The sequence below is a fragment of the Rhinolophus sinicus genome, chromosome 15 (assembly GCF_057876585.1).
Source record: "Rhinolophus sinicus isolate RSI-liver-muscle chromosome 15, RSI-T2T, whole genome shotgun sequence".
Classification (NCBI taxonomy): domain Eukaryota; kingdom Metazoa; phylum Chordata; class Mammalia; order Chiroptera; family Rhinolophidae; genus Rhinolophus; species Rhinolophus sinicus.
This window is the reverse complement of record NC_142515.1, coordinates 114,157,255-114,172,038: the sequence shown is the minus strand read 5'-3', so window position 1 is coordinate 114,172,038 and position 14,784 is coordinate 114,157,255. Positions and strand designations below refer to the sequence as shown.

At 36.1% G+C, this 14,784-nt stretch overlaps 1 protein-coding gene across 1 annotated transcript in view; it reads right to left on the bottom strand.

Annotated features, from left to right (window-relative positions):
- Nucleotides 1-14,784, bottom strand: part of PRMT9 (protein arginine methyltransferase 9) — a 25,638-nt gene extending 10,854 nt beyond the window's left edge. Inside the window, exons 1-6 of the mRNA XM_019730732.3 lie at nt 14,358-14,784; nt 11,964-12,112; nt 8,970-9,206; nt 8,308-8,475; nt 6,065-6,167; nt 5,026-5,132 (exon numbers count right to left, since the gene is read on the bottom strand). Coding sequence (XP_019586291.3) covers nt 5,026-5,132; nt 6,065-6,167; nt 8,308-8,475; nt 8,970-9,206; nt 11,964-12,112; nt 14,358-14,546 — 953 coding nt within the window. The 5' untranslated portion in view covers nt 14,547-14,784. The remainder of the gene's footprint in view (nt 1-5,025; nt 5,133-6,064; nt 6,168-8,307; nt 8,476-8,969; nt 9,207-11,963; nt 12,113-14,357) is intronic.

Genomic DNA, 14,784 nt, shown 5'->3' with positions numbered 1-14,784 from the left:
GGAAATAGTCAATACCAAGTGTTGGTGAGACTACAGTCTCATGCACTGTTGGCAGGAATATAAATAGCACCCCTTCGGAAGACTCTCGTCGTACCTACTCAAGCTGAACATACCTATTCCAGATCCACTCTTAATCTAGGAACCTCAATGTGTTTGACATTTCCACTTCTGGGAATATGGCACACAAGAATGCATGCACACCATCACCAAAAAAAATGCTCAAGAATGATTATAGCTGTATGATCACCAATGCCCCCAAACCTGGATATAACCTAAATGTCCATCAACTGTAGAGTGGACGAATGAATTGTGCTGTGTTCACACAATGGCATACTATACAGCCAGGAGTATGAACAAACTACACACAAGAACCTGGCTGTGTTGGACAAAACAAGCCCCGCACAAAAAAATACTGTACGACTCTATTTGCATGAAATTCAAACAGGCAAAAATAAGCTATGGTGTTAGAAGCCAGACTGTGGCTACTTGTGGAGGGGAAGGGCGCTGGTAACTGGCAGGAGTTTCTTCCTGAGGACTCCCTGGGGTGGGAGTAATGATCTGAGCACTGGTTACACAGGTCTATCAACTCCCTGCAAGTTCATCAAATCATAAATTTACAATTTATGTACTTGCTATAATTGGCTTGATGCCAATAAAAGTTCACATTAAAAAAACACTTCATGAACACTTTAGCAACACCACTTTATAAAAGGTAATAGTCCAACCTCATCTTATCCCGGAGACATTCATTAGTCTATCTGCCTTGACAGGGTTTCAGAAGTTCAAACAGTCTACTTCTAGAAATGATCTTATTATACTCTCACAAGATGAATCATCAAATGGAATTATTGATTTTAATAATTCTTAATTAAAAGTCACAAGTTATAGAAACAAAAAGGATGTGACAAATAAGTTCTTTTCGTCTTACAAAATACATGAATATAAAGTTATTGTCAAAACTTGCAAACAGTATCGTAAAAAGTGCAATCTACCTTCACAGTACTCCTTCCTCCCCATTTTTTCGCCATTAAGTTTGATGTGTATCCTTTCACATCTTTTATCTTTATATTTATGTGTGTAATAGTATGTATTTATATTGCTCAGACATATACATATTTCCCTCTGCTCTTAACTCTTTATTTTGAAAATGATTTCAAATGTATAGAAAAGTTTCTTGGATAGTCTAAAGAACTCCCACATTCTTTAACTGGACTCATCAACTTTTTTAATATTGTGCTACATTTACTTCATCACATTCTCTTCTCTCCATATGTATTCTTTCTTCTGAACCATTTGAGTAGGTTGCATTCATCACGCTCATTTCTCCCTTAATAGATACTTCAGTGTTATCTTTATTATAAACGGAATTATTTTCTTAATCACAATAGTTATCAAATGCAGTATTATCTAATCTTCATTCCATGTTCTATATTTGTCAAATGAATCAATAAGTCAAAAATGTCCTGTATATTTTTTTCTCCCTGATACAGGAATCATGATTTCAATTTAGCTGTCCTGTGTCTTTAATCTCCTTTATGTGGAACAGTTCATCCTTGCTTTGTCTCTTACAACATTAACACTTTTGAAGAAGGCAGGCCACTATTTTATAGGATGGCCCCCAACCTGGGTTTGTCTGAGGTTTCCTCACATTTAAGTACAGGTTATACATTTTAGATATAATAGTACATACGTGATAACATCCTCAAAGTTTCAAATTTGGAGGAATTTTAGCGTTGATGTTAATTTTGATCACTTGGTTAAAATGTTCTGTGATTTCTTCCCTGTATACTTAACACTTTTCCTTTTGTAATTAATAGGTTATTTGTAAGGAGATACTTTGAAACTATATAAATACACTGATCCTCATCAAATTCTTCCCTTTGATTTAGCATCCATTCATAATTCTTGCCTGCATCTTTTCATGAGGATTGCAAATAGCAATTCTGTGTCATCTGTTATGCATTTTGAATTAGCATTCTACTATAAGGAAGAGTTGTCTTTTTATCCCACTGATGTATTTATTGATCTATTTATTGTAAGTAGAGACTCATGGATTCCTATTTTACTCAATACGTTTTAATGCATAACACCTCTTACGCATTTTGGTGTTTAAATTGTCCCAGATTTGGCCAGTGGGAGACACTTCCAAACATACTCCTGTGTCCTTTTAATACTTCCAACACTCAACATGTTCCAGGGTCCTCTTGACTTTGTCCAGCCCCAGTCCTGGAAGCAGCCATTTCTCCAAGGGTGCATACATAGTTCCTTTTGGTGATAAATGGCATTTAGAAACCAAGATTTGAGTACTATGTATGCTCACTGCTCCTAGTATTATGTACGCTCATTATGCCTTGTGTTTTTCACTAATAGTATATTGTGAACTTCCATGTCTGTACATGTATCTTGACTAATTCTTTCTGATATTTGCAAAGTATTACACTAGGTGAATGTTTTACTAAAATATTTTCTTATTGATAAACATTCAGATGGTTTTTTTGTTTTAATTTTTCCAACTAGTGTTACTGTAAGCATCCTTTTTACATTCATTGCACACATGTATGAGTATTTATCAGCACAGATTATCAGAAGTGGAAATGCTAGGTCAAGGACTATACACATCTTTAGTTTTGTTAGATAATGCCAAACTGAGCTATTAAAATGTTGCACGAACAGTGTATACATTTACCACACAACTATAAGAAAACAGGATATCATTTTTAGTATTTGCTAATATAAACAGTTAAAAAATATTACCCTATGGATGTAATTTCCATTTTTCTGATTAATAGACAAATATATTTATGCTTTGATTTAAAAGTTACAAATTTTTATATATGTCACCTGCCTTTTAACTTTATACTGTCTTTCACCAGATGGACTTTTTTCAAATTTTTTAATATGGTCAAATTTGTCAGACTTGCATGGCTTCTAGAACGTGTATTTTTCTTTAGAAAGCCTTCACACTTAATGGATTTTTTACACTTAGATATTTAATTCATCTGGATTTAAAAGTAAGGATCTAACTTTTCCCCCCAAATGAAGCATATTATCTCCATTTACTGAATAATTTATCCCTTGTCCACTGATCTGAAACACCAAACCTGTTCCAGATACTAAATCCCCTATAAATTCAAAGGTCTATATCTGGATTCCTTATTGTGTTCCACTGATCTATTTTTCTCTTTCTACATCAATACATGAACGCTTTTTATTTCTAGTTTTTATATCCAGTAAGGCAAGTTTCAATAGTTTTCTTGGCTATTCCTAAAACATTTGTTTGTTCAGATGAACATAAGATGCAACTGATTAGGTGCCAAATGGTAATATTTATGATATTTATAGGGGCCCTACTCACCCACCTACTCAAACAGAATGTATGGCATTTTTATTTTTACAGAAGTTCCTCTGGTGCTTCTGTTGTACAGTCAGACACTCATTTGCTATATAAATGAGTCAGTGAAGAAGGAATGGCAGATTTTTCGAAATGGTAGATACCAGTCATTTAATTTCTACTTCACTAGGCAAACAATTTTAGTGATTTTTCTATAAAAATAAAATATAAAGAAAAACTATGGAGGGAAAGAAGTCTAGAAATACGTTATAGCAAGAAATCTGAAGGAGCTACAACCTAGTTTTTTGGTGGGCAATTGAGCAATGTGTCTTTATAGCCTGAAAAATATACATACACTTCAACTCAGTGGTTCTTTTTTAAGGTAGTTATCCTAAGAAACAATAAAGACAAGTCCACTAGGACATAAATACAAAGATATTTACACTTGTTTTTAAAAGCAGAAAAGTGGAAGCAACCTAAAAATTCTAAATTCTGGGAACTACACTAGGAAATTGATTTTTAAAAATCATGAAGTAAATCTATCAACATAAAGAGGCTCACAATGAAAAAGCAAATATATTTACTGTTACTTCTGAAACAAAATTAAATTTATACACAAACACATTTACTTACACAGAGCTGACACTCAAACAGTGCACTCTAATTCAGCCAATCTGCTCATTAAGACCACTATCTGTTTTGTTGATTCCCTGTGCTCTACCAATCACAAAATATTTTTACTTATCACCCTGTAGTATGCATAGAAAAGTGGAAGGAAGACTATACAACAAGGATAAACAGTAGTTATCTACAGCAATTATCAGAATGATTTTTAGTTTATTCTTTTACTCATCAGTATTTCCTAAAATATTTATATTTCAATTACCACTAATAGGTTATTGGAAGGGGGTGCCCGCTTAAAAAGTCTTTAAAAAAATATGAATCAGTATTTTACCAAAAAAAAAACAAACAAACAAACCAAAAAAACCATTCATTAATGTTCAAGAAAAAAACTGTTACCAAGAAGCTTCTGTAACTACAAACATTTTCATCTGTATCAGAGTTGATAAGTAAATCTCACAATCTCAAAAGAGTATACCGTGTTTCCCCGAAAATAAGACCTCACTGGACCATCAGCTCTAATGCGTCTCTTGGAGCAAACATTAATATAAGACCCGGTCTTGTTTTACTACAATATAAGACCCAGTCTTATATAATGTAATGCAATATAAGACCGGGTCATATGTTAATTTTTGCTCCAAAAGACGCATTAAAGTTGATGGTCCAGCTAGGTCTTATTTTTGGGGAAACACGGTAGTATTAATGAAACTATTAAGAAGAAGGAATGGGGGAAATAAATTAAAAATAAAACTATTTTCACATTGGTAATTTTTATTTCACTTTCAACTAAAATAAGTCTGAACTTAATATTTTTGTACATGAATCTATTACAAAAAGATACTGAGTTGTATCAAAAATAATTTTCCAGTAGAAAACTGAAAGCTGGTTTTAATACTAGAGTCCTATTTTAAAAGAAAGTTAAAAATCACACAAAAAAATTTAGACTAGAATAAACATCATGAATTTAAAAGTCAGAAAACTACAAATTCTCATACAAATATTCATCGAAGAACCTCTGAAGTACAGTCTACTTAAAATTAAGACTTTTAGAAATTTACCATTTAATCACTTACCTATGATATCTCCTTATCTCTGCACATTCTACTGCCATCCCAAAGATAACAGCACTTGCTGGTATAACTTTCCCATACTTTTCACAATTATCATTGTCACCTTTGGTCTAAAAATGTAACAATAAAATTATATTCAATTATATGTATGCAAAAATATGTATGATGACAAGCTATGAAAATTAGTAAGGAAAAACAACAATAGGTAAGAATAAACAGGTTAAGGGTTTTTTTCTTCAAAAAGTTTCTTTTCATTGCTATACGTATGTGTATATGTTATACATATATATAATATATATTCATATATATTTTTTAACAGTATAAATAGAAAGGGATGAAGGGAAGGGGGAGCTGTAAGTCTATAAGCCTGCATACAGCAAAAGACTATTGGTATGACTTTGAGAAGTCAAAATCATCATTACCTACTTAAAAACAAACTGCCCTTCTTTTCAACCTTTAATAAGCTATTTTAAATCCAAATCGTTTTGTGTAAGTAGTGACTTCTTACCACGTTAAAACCTTTTCATTCATAATATGTATTATATAAACCAAATCTACAACTTATGAGCCACTGAGAGAATTTTAATGAAAAATATAATTTGGCAATTATACGAGTTAGTCCTGTCAACTCAGTGGCCTGGGTTCAATGAATACCTTAAAACCGTACCATGCCAGCTATCACTACACTCCCTTTTGATAATACGCCACAAATCCAAGCAGTGAGTGCTGTGAGATTGAAAGTACTTCCCTTTCTCAACCCTACTCAAGAATTCCACAGTCAGTCCCTTCATAATGTAACCTCAATTCCTGTGACTTCCCTTCGGGAGTATTTTTTGCCTGCACACCCCACTTGGGCACGCAGGTGCACATTACGTTATGTTATTAAATGTTTGTATTTGCACCGATTTTTTTCTAACTACACACTATGTACCTTGATGGTGGGATGTATTTCATACAGCTTTGCCAATGTGCTAGGGGCTCAATAAATATCTGTTAAAATAACGAATTCTTAATACAATTTAAGTCTTTTCATACTGCTTACCTTTGGCTGCAAAAGTAAATGCTCCCATGCGTGAATCAAACTCTCCACAATTCCTTCTCCAAATAAACCTGCATCGACAGTTTCGGTTACAACTAGGGACACTCTATAGAATGATTTTTTAAAGATATATGTAAGTAAAACATCACGCTGTTTATATAAAGATGTCAAAGCTGAGAGAAGGAAGAGTATATTAGAGAAAAAGCCCATACGTAAATGTTTTCTAATAATTTCATTTTTAATATCTACTCTTGAATCTTGAGGAACTTGATTCTACTGTTCCTCAGGCCACTTCTGCTCTCTACTTCCGGTTGGGGAACTTCCGGTTGGGGGAAGGGGCAGGCACACCTTCACTTGACCCTGCACCTACTCGGATTATTCCTTCATTGCCTAAATCCTCAAGAATGGTTTATACCCATCACCTTTACCAGCTCCCCTCCTTAACACTGAGTAATTGAACTTCTATCCCCAACAGTCTATAAACACACTATTGTCAATGACTCCCCTACTTATCAAAATGAATAATCTTTCTCAGTTTTCATTTTCTTTGATCTACAAATAATATTTAATACAGGTGAGAAGCTCTGCATCTCAAAATCCTTCTCTACCTTCATTATCCATGTTTACCTCTTACACTTTGATTGTATCTCTTCTATTATTTCTCTTCCTTTACCCACTATATGCGAGTTTTCATGAAAGTCTAGTCCACAGAGCTCTGATTATGTCCTTTCTTTCTAGCAAATTTCACTCAAATACACCAAAAAAAGTCTCCCTTCTCTGAACTTCTTTAGCACTTACTGCCAATAGAATTCATTTGTGCAGTGAGAAGATTGAAAAAAAAAATCATGACTATTTCTTATTTTCCCATCTCGATTATAGGTGCCTTGAGAACAAAAACAACCTTGGTGTCCCCACAGTGCCTAAACCACATAAATATTTATGGCTGTGTACATTTAGTGGAAGGTATCTCAAATCATCTAGTCCAACATCTTCAAGTCTCTAGATTTGTTCAAGTCAAAATAAATTAATAATGGAGTCTGTACTGGAATCAGTATCTCCTTATTCAAAGCCAGGAGATCTTTCTACAACACTATCTGGGAGAAAAAGGTAGATTAAATTAAGGTAACTTTGAGTCATGCAATGGACTGAATTGTGTACCACCAAAATTCATGTTGCAGTCCTAACCCGCAGTGTGACTCTTTGCAGAGAGGGTCTTTAGGAGGTAAGTAAGTAAATGAGAAGGGCAAAGCCCTAATCTCATAGAACTGGTGTCTGTATAAAAGTGGAAGAGCCACCAGGAATCTTTCTCCCTCTCCTCACATGCACAGAGGAAAGGTCATGCGAGGACATGGCAGGAAGGCAAGCCAGGAAGAACCCTCATTAGAAATCAATCTTGCTGGCTCCCTTGATCATAGACTTCTAGCCTCAAGAACTCTGAAAAAATATCTGTTAAGACACCTAGTCTGCATTATTTTGTTACAGTGGACTGAGCAGAATAAAACAATTCAGGACACTATTTATTTCTATAAAATGAGTATAATATCTGCTTCAACAATCTAATAGGACTTCTTTCTAATAGAACAAATGTAGAGACCATTGAAAACCACAAGTATGCTGTAAATATAAATACTATTATACATATATGGATGACTATTAAAAATCATAGTCCAAATGACAACACAGTATCATTAACTAAGATGAGAAGACCGACTACCCAGGAGAGGTAGTAAACTAAGCACTACATAGAGAAAACTCTGTATCTAAAATAAGTGTTGGACCAAATGATTTTAAATCCCTTCCAGCTCTAAAATTCCATCACCTTTGTGACACTTCCAAAGCTTTTATTTTAGCCAACGATATTAACACAAAAAGTGATGAAGTCCATCAAGCCTGATCAACTCACGTATCATTTTTTAAGTACCATTTTTAAATACTGATCGACCACATAGGAGGTATTATCCGTTTTCTGCAGCTAGAACATTGAAATGAACAAAGGTAAAGTAACTTGCTAAAAGTCAAGATTATTAAGTTCCTTGCCACAAATTTTTCTCAAGGTCTTTTAATATTTTTTTATCAAGAATATGACCTTATGAAAATCCATCTCATGCTAAACTAGCCTATATCCAACTCTTTACAATATAAGGGTTTTAGCATTTTTGTTTGGATTAGAAGCTAGAAATGTATCTTAATTTTTAAAAAATAAAACAGCGGATTATAAACACTAAAATTAGTTTACATTACAATACCTTTCAGGAATGTGTTTTGGAATTTCTATGTCAAGTGACTTCATATGTAAGAGTGTGATCCCTGCTTCCATCTGGTTTGCTGCCACTACATCACAGGCAAGTTCATACATGGTCTTGGATAACTCACAGGCATACACTGAGTGCGCTCCAGCTTTTTTAGCAAACATGCTGTAAGGGGAAACAGTGCTCCATCAATAAAAAATAATCCACTGTACTTTTTCAAATTTTAGTGATATTATGATACTTAAACATGGGTTTTCCCTTTTATTCTTTAACACAACCATTATTCATTCCACATTAAAAAATTAACTAATATTCTTGTTAAGAAACTAATCAGACAATACATCATGACTTCCACCCTATTAAGATACAATTGGTATGAAGAATGCTAATATATTTAAACAACTAGATTCAATCAGAAGCATTAATATGTAAAAAATACTATTAAAATTCATTATGCAAAATTTCAATAACCCCCAATTTTTCTTTGTAGTTATGTCGTTTTCGATACAGCAAAAAGATAGTGAAAAATACAATAGCTGCATGAATAATCTTAACAAGAAATAAATTAAACTGTTTTTAAATTGCAGTTAAATATTCCATATTTGGTACAATCTTTAATTTACATTAGTATACACTAACATGCTATTAAAACAACAAACCTTAGTATTCCAGTTCCTGTTCCGATGTCCAAAACACTTTTGGAGCCCAAACAAACTGCCTTTTGGATGGCTGCATTATAAATCGTATTCCTTTTGGTGTCATTAAGCATGATAAAGTGCCAGCGTTCCACCAACCAGTTTGCAACACGATAAAAATTCTCCTTTGCATCACTGAAATCAGGGTTTAGCTTCACTGCTTTATGAAAATACCCGGCTGCTTCATCTCTAAAGCCCATCCTAGAGTAAAAAATGACAAAATATTCAATTATCCACCATCAATTACAGGGCTTTTGTTCATGCCATTCATCTGGCCTGAGATCTCGCACCAGCACCCGAACCCTAACCAACCCAAGTGCCACCTCCTGTGGGAAGTCTCTGGTGAGGACTGCAATCCTCGCTCACTTCTTTCTTGTCTGAACACCTGTGTTTATGCATTCCAGGAGACTACCAAGTACCTGACTATACGTTCCTATTGTATTATAGTATAGCAGCTTTCAAAGACATCCTGCGTTTAACCAACATACTAGAACACCAGTGCTTTCTACAAACCATTCTCTCTGTAAAACAGACCAACGCCGATGGCTAGCAGGCTCCGCGCTGGCGTGCCTGCATCCTTTGTCACAGGAACTCATCAGGTCAGACAGTCATCTAGAATCAGCTCGACGTGCTGCCAGATCAGTTTACAGTAGTTGTGCTTGTTACTATAATTATATATTTTACTTAAATATTACAGAAATGAAATAAGTATCACTGCAAAAAGAGAGCCATTGTTTCTAAGCTAAATGCTTTGGAAAAAATCAACAGCAAGAAAAACTATCAAACCGTCTAGAACAGTGCTTCTTAAACTATTCAGGGCGAAGAACTCCGCGCGCCTCCCTGCCCCCCCACCCCCACACCCCTCCTAATCATGTGTAGACCGAATACAGTTGTAGTACCCAAAGTTAGTAAGCAGCTCACACATCAGATTTCAGCAGCACCCAAACTGGTTCACACTCGTCAACAAGTGAGTTCCTTGATCACACACTTGGATTTACTGCACTGTCAAACTGCTATTTATATTTTTAAATCAATAATCTGTTGAATCAATGCCAAACCTGCTCCTAATAATTTCCTAGGTTTGTGCTTCTCTCAGTCTTGATCCTTAATATATTATTCAGTTTTCTTAAATGGCAATGATAATCTAAAAATTAAATGATCCAGTCAATTAATCTATACCTCACAATAAAAGACTCAACATGTGTGTCAACATCAACAAACTATAAGAACACGATTTTTCTTTTTAAGATTTTTATTAAAAAAATATAGCTAATATACACCGTTTTATCAGTTTCAGGTGTACTCCATAGTTGTTCAACATTTATATACCTAAAGAAGTGATCACACCATTTTTTTTCTTTCAAAGAAAAAAAAGACGTTAACTTCCTGATTCATAAATATATTTTGTTTAAATCTGATGCTGTTTGACTAACACAGGTTGTAAAGTTGACACATTCCAGACACAAATTTTATTTCACAAATAAATGTCAGGAAAGAAAACTATCATTTACTGTGCATATCTTTTTCTCCTGGAACAATGATTCTCTTGGTGGGGAGCAAGTCATCACTGTTTTGATGAGAAAAGTAGAGTTGAATAAAAGCTAATAACCACTGTCCTAGAGAACAAAAGTAAACCGTATAACAAAAGCCGCGTACATACTGTCACAAATTCTGAACTGCCTGTGTATGAACTCAAAATGTTACGTAGTTACATCTCCCCAAAGCAAATTAACACCAAGTATTTTCAGTCTCAATGATTCGTAATTGCTCAGACTAACGTCTTACAACAATAGGCCACCGACAGTTACAAGCTGCCAAAAGTGTGTAGCTCTCCAATTTCCTGTTGAGTTTGTCCTGAAACGTAAGTCTTATAACATTATGATCATGACATGTGTATAATCTGGAAATATAACTGAATCCTACAGAGTAACTCCACTCACATGAACTGAAGAACTAAAGAAAACTTTGAAATTAAAATATAGATTTCTAACTAATTTGAGGAATGATTTAAAAATATTTTGAAATGAATTAAATTTCATTTAAATGGAAAACGGTTGTTAACTTGTAGAGATGGACTTTGTATATCTGGATCAGGTTAGCTGTCCGTGTGAACAAACGGACAATCTGCCTTATTTTCTCAGTTATTATCATATTCTACAACTAGAAACTATCAAATACCTGTCTCTTAAAGGAGTACTCATTTCACCTCCCCAGATCATTTTGATTAAGACTATTAAGTGGTATTAGCCGTTATATTACTGAGGCTTACCAATAAAAGTTTGATAAAGGTATTTCTTATATACAACTTTTCATAGGAAAAAACTTAGTATGACCAAATGAGCAAAGCAATAAAATAAGAGGACAACTGCTAGAACATGTAAAATGATCTTACTATCCAGAGCAGGGCATTCTAACGGTGTTTCTTAAACAAGAATTCTCCCTTTCCTTTATAAAAAGCAGATACCAGATTTATCAAAACAAAAAATTCTGGTTTTTACCAGTTTTCCTAATTATAAACTTTCTCTGGAGAACAGAAAGAAATTCCAGAGGCAAATTTCTGGCAAGTTCCAGACAACAGATTTATAAGTTTCCTGGCAAGGTACCACAGTGAATTCTCTGCCATCCTGTGCCATCCTTCTATGTCCTTGCCAACAAGGTCTGGATCTCAGACCTCCTAGTAAGGAGTTGGAATTCTTCCCTGATACTCTGTCTCAGCCCTGGGGTAGTGGCTATTATGCATATATTATATAATATTCAAATTGCTCTGTTATTACATATTATATCTGCTATTCCTGTATTCTTCTGAGTTCTCTTTATAGCTTACTAGCCAATCCCTCATTACTCTGATCCTGTTATAGTTATTAATTCTTTATGTTAAACTTTCCCTGTTCAAATTACTTTCCAATTTATCCCTGATCCAGAATAATTCTTAACAAGTAATATGAAATCGCTACCCACCTGAAGAGATGCTCCCCCATACTATTGCAAATCACTTCATCATCAGGAAATAGTTCCAAGGCTTGCTCATAGCAACCAAGTAAGTCTTGTGTTCTATTGAGAGCATCAAGCTCTTCAGCCCACCTGAAGAGCGTATACTGAAAAGTTTCCTTTATAAAAGAAAAAACAGTAAATTAGTCAATAATAAAAATGATGCAAGAATATACACAACACTGGTTGAAGATTCCACAGAGAATAAAACTTAACTATTATTGAGCGATCATCTTAAATTTTATTTAACTTTAAAAGGCGCTGTTTGCTAAACAAATACATAAATGAATAAGTTGTAGCACTTTCATGGTAATAAGATGCAGAATTAGACACTTGGACCACTCTTTAAACTCTCTCTATTCTTAGCTGCCATTTCACATTCTCCACCTACTTCTTTTTTGTGGGTTCCTTCGTTTTAGGAGTTGGTCCTTGGCTGTCTTTTCCCATCCATCCATCCCCAGTGCATGAACCATCAGCTATGTGCTGATGACTGCCACATCTACATCTCTAATCAAGACCCTCTCTTCTGACCCTCACTCATAGACAACTTCCTATCGGTAATCTCAACCAGGAATGCGCCCTTAGTGTGCAGTGTGCAAAGCATAGCAATGAACAACACAAATCCTGTTCCTAGCCTCACAGAGGCCTCTAGAGGGAATTTTAACATACAATTTTGAGAAAAATGTTCTAAACTGAACCCATCATATTCCTCTCACACAGGATATAAAGTTAAGGAACCACCCAACCACAAATCATGAAGTCATCTTATAATGGTACCCTAACTCCAACGCAATTGGTTTCAAACCCAGCCAATTCTCTCAGTATCTTTAAATCTGTCACCTCCTGTACATCCCGAGTGTTACACCAGAATCTGACCGTTGTAACCACTCGCTGGGCTATAGCAATAGCCTTTGCACTGTCACCTTCACTCCAATTATAAATCCCTCCACACAGACATTCTCCACACTGCAACACAGTGGAATGAGAGAAGGATTTCGTAATTCCAGGTTTATCATGAACACTTTTTACATCATCTTCACATATTTTATACAGAAGACTTGATACCTGAAACTGAGCTGTGATGAAGGAAAGAATAGGGAAGACGATTCCAGGGTGTGAGGGGGGAAAGGTACAGTTATATGAAATGGATCAGGGACTCAATCAATAGGTAAGCAGGTTGGTGTGGCTGAAGTGTGGGTGTGGGAAGTAAGGGGAGTAGCAGGAAATAAGACTAAAGAGATGGGTCTTTTGCAAAGGCCCATGCGAAGAAATATGGACTTTGTTCTCCAGGAAACAGTTAGTTACTGAACCCTACTGAATGCCAGGCACTGAAATGTGAATTTTAGATATATTTCTAATACACACTCTTATAAGAAAGGTTTTGTTCCAGAACAAAGAACAGAGGGAAATAGCGCTCAGATTGATCCATTTTATTCTACGGCTGCCTACACTTTTTCTCCTCCTTTAAGCCAGCTGGTCCTGAAATTTACCCTAAATTTATGTGAATTACCGATGTCTTAGCTGCTACTGATATCTATTGGATGGAAGCAGGAATATTGCTAAACGTGCTACAGTGCACAGGACAACCCTCCACGACAAAGAATCATCCCATTCAAAATGTCAACAGGACTGAGGCAGAGAAATCCTGACTGAAATAAAGCAAAGTAGTTTGAGGCTGAAAATTGAATGCAAAATTAAATCATTTTTTGAAATTTAGATTATAAAATAACTTGAAAAAATATACAGCATTTCAACACAACAACTGTTAACAAATAATCCAACAACTGAAGCTTAAAGAATGCATCATCAAATGATTAGGCTAATTTTAAACTTTATTCAACTCCATAAACTCACATGTCTTCTACAAACAAGGGCAAGTGCCAAGGCCCTGAGGCAGGAACTGGAATTCAATATAGGAGGTGAGAGACATCACCTGAGGCTTCATCTGCAATATAGCCTTAGGAATTTGAGTTAGAAGGAAGTTTTGAAACAGGGAAGTGATGTCATCTGACTTTTGTTATGAAAAATTCACACTGGTCGCGTTGTGATAAGACTGCAGGAGAAAGCCTAGTTGCACATCTACTGCAACAGTCAAGAGAAGACTGGGGCTCGAACCAGGGTAGTAAAGAAGAAAGTAGTGAGAAGCACTAAGACTGGACAGGTTCTGAAGGTGGGGCAGGAAGGGTTTTCTGATGGGGTGGGGGTGGGTGTGCACAAAAGAAAGGAGTCAGGACTAAACAGTAACTGTTAATAGCAAACACAGCCACCCACCTTAGCCCCCTTCTCCCAATTATTTATGTATATAGTTTTTACGAAAAGAACAGAGGATCCGCCCGCAAGTGGGAGAAAGAAGGGCCCCATCACCTTCACATCGTCTTTCAGCTCCGGCGCCAGGCTGAGCACGAGGAGGTAGTGGGCATAGGCGGTGCCGAAGTCCTGGGCGCGCATGCAGTGCTCCGCGCTCTGCAAGGACCGCGATACCAGCTCGTCCCGCCCGGCTGCCCCGGCGCTACTCCTGGCGCCCCGGCGGGGCCTGGGCCGCGAGTTCGGCATGACAGAGTCACCGCCCTAAGCTTGCGCTTGTATCACCAAAAGGAAGACGCCTTGGTAAGTGGAGCGAGGAAACTGTCTCGATGGCTACACGTCCATGCGACGAACTACAGCGCGAGAAGCGACAGAGGTAGTTACCCCTCCGCGGCTGGCGAGCGAGCCCACCGCGGCCAAACGAAAGCCCCGCCCCCTCCCTAAACGTCGGGCGCCGCACTTCGCGGCGCACATCCCTGCAACTACA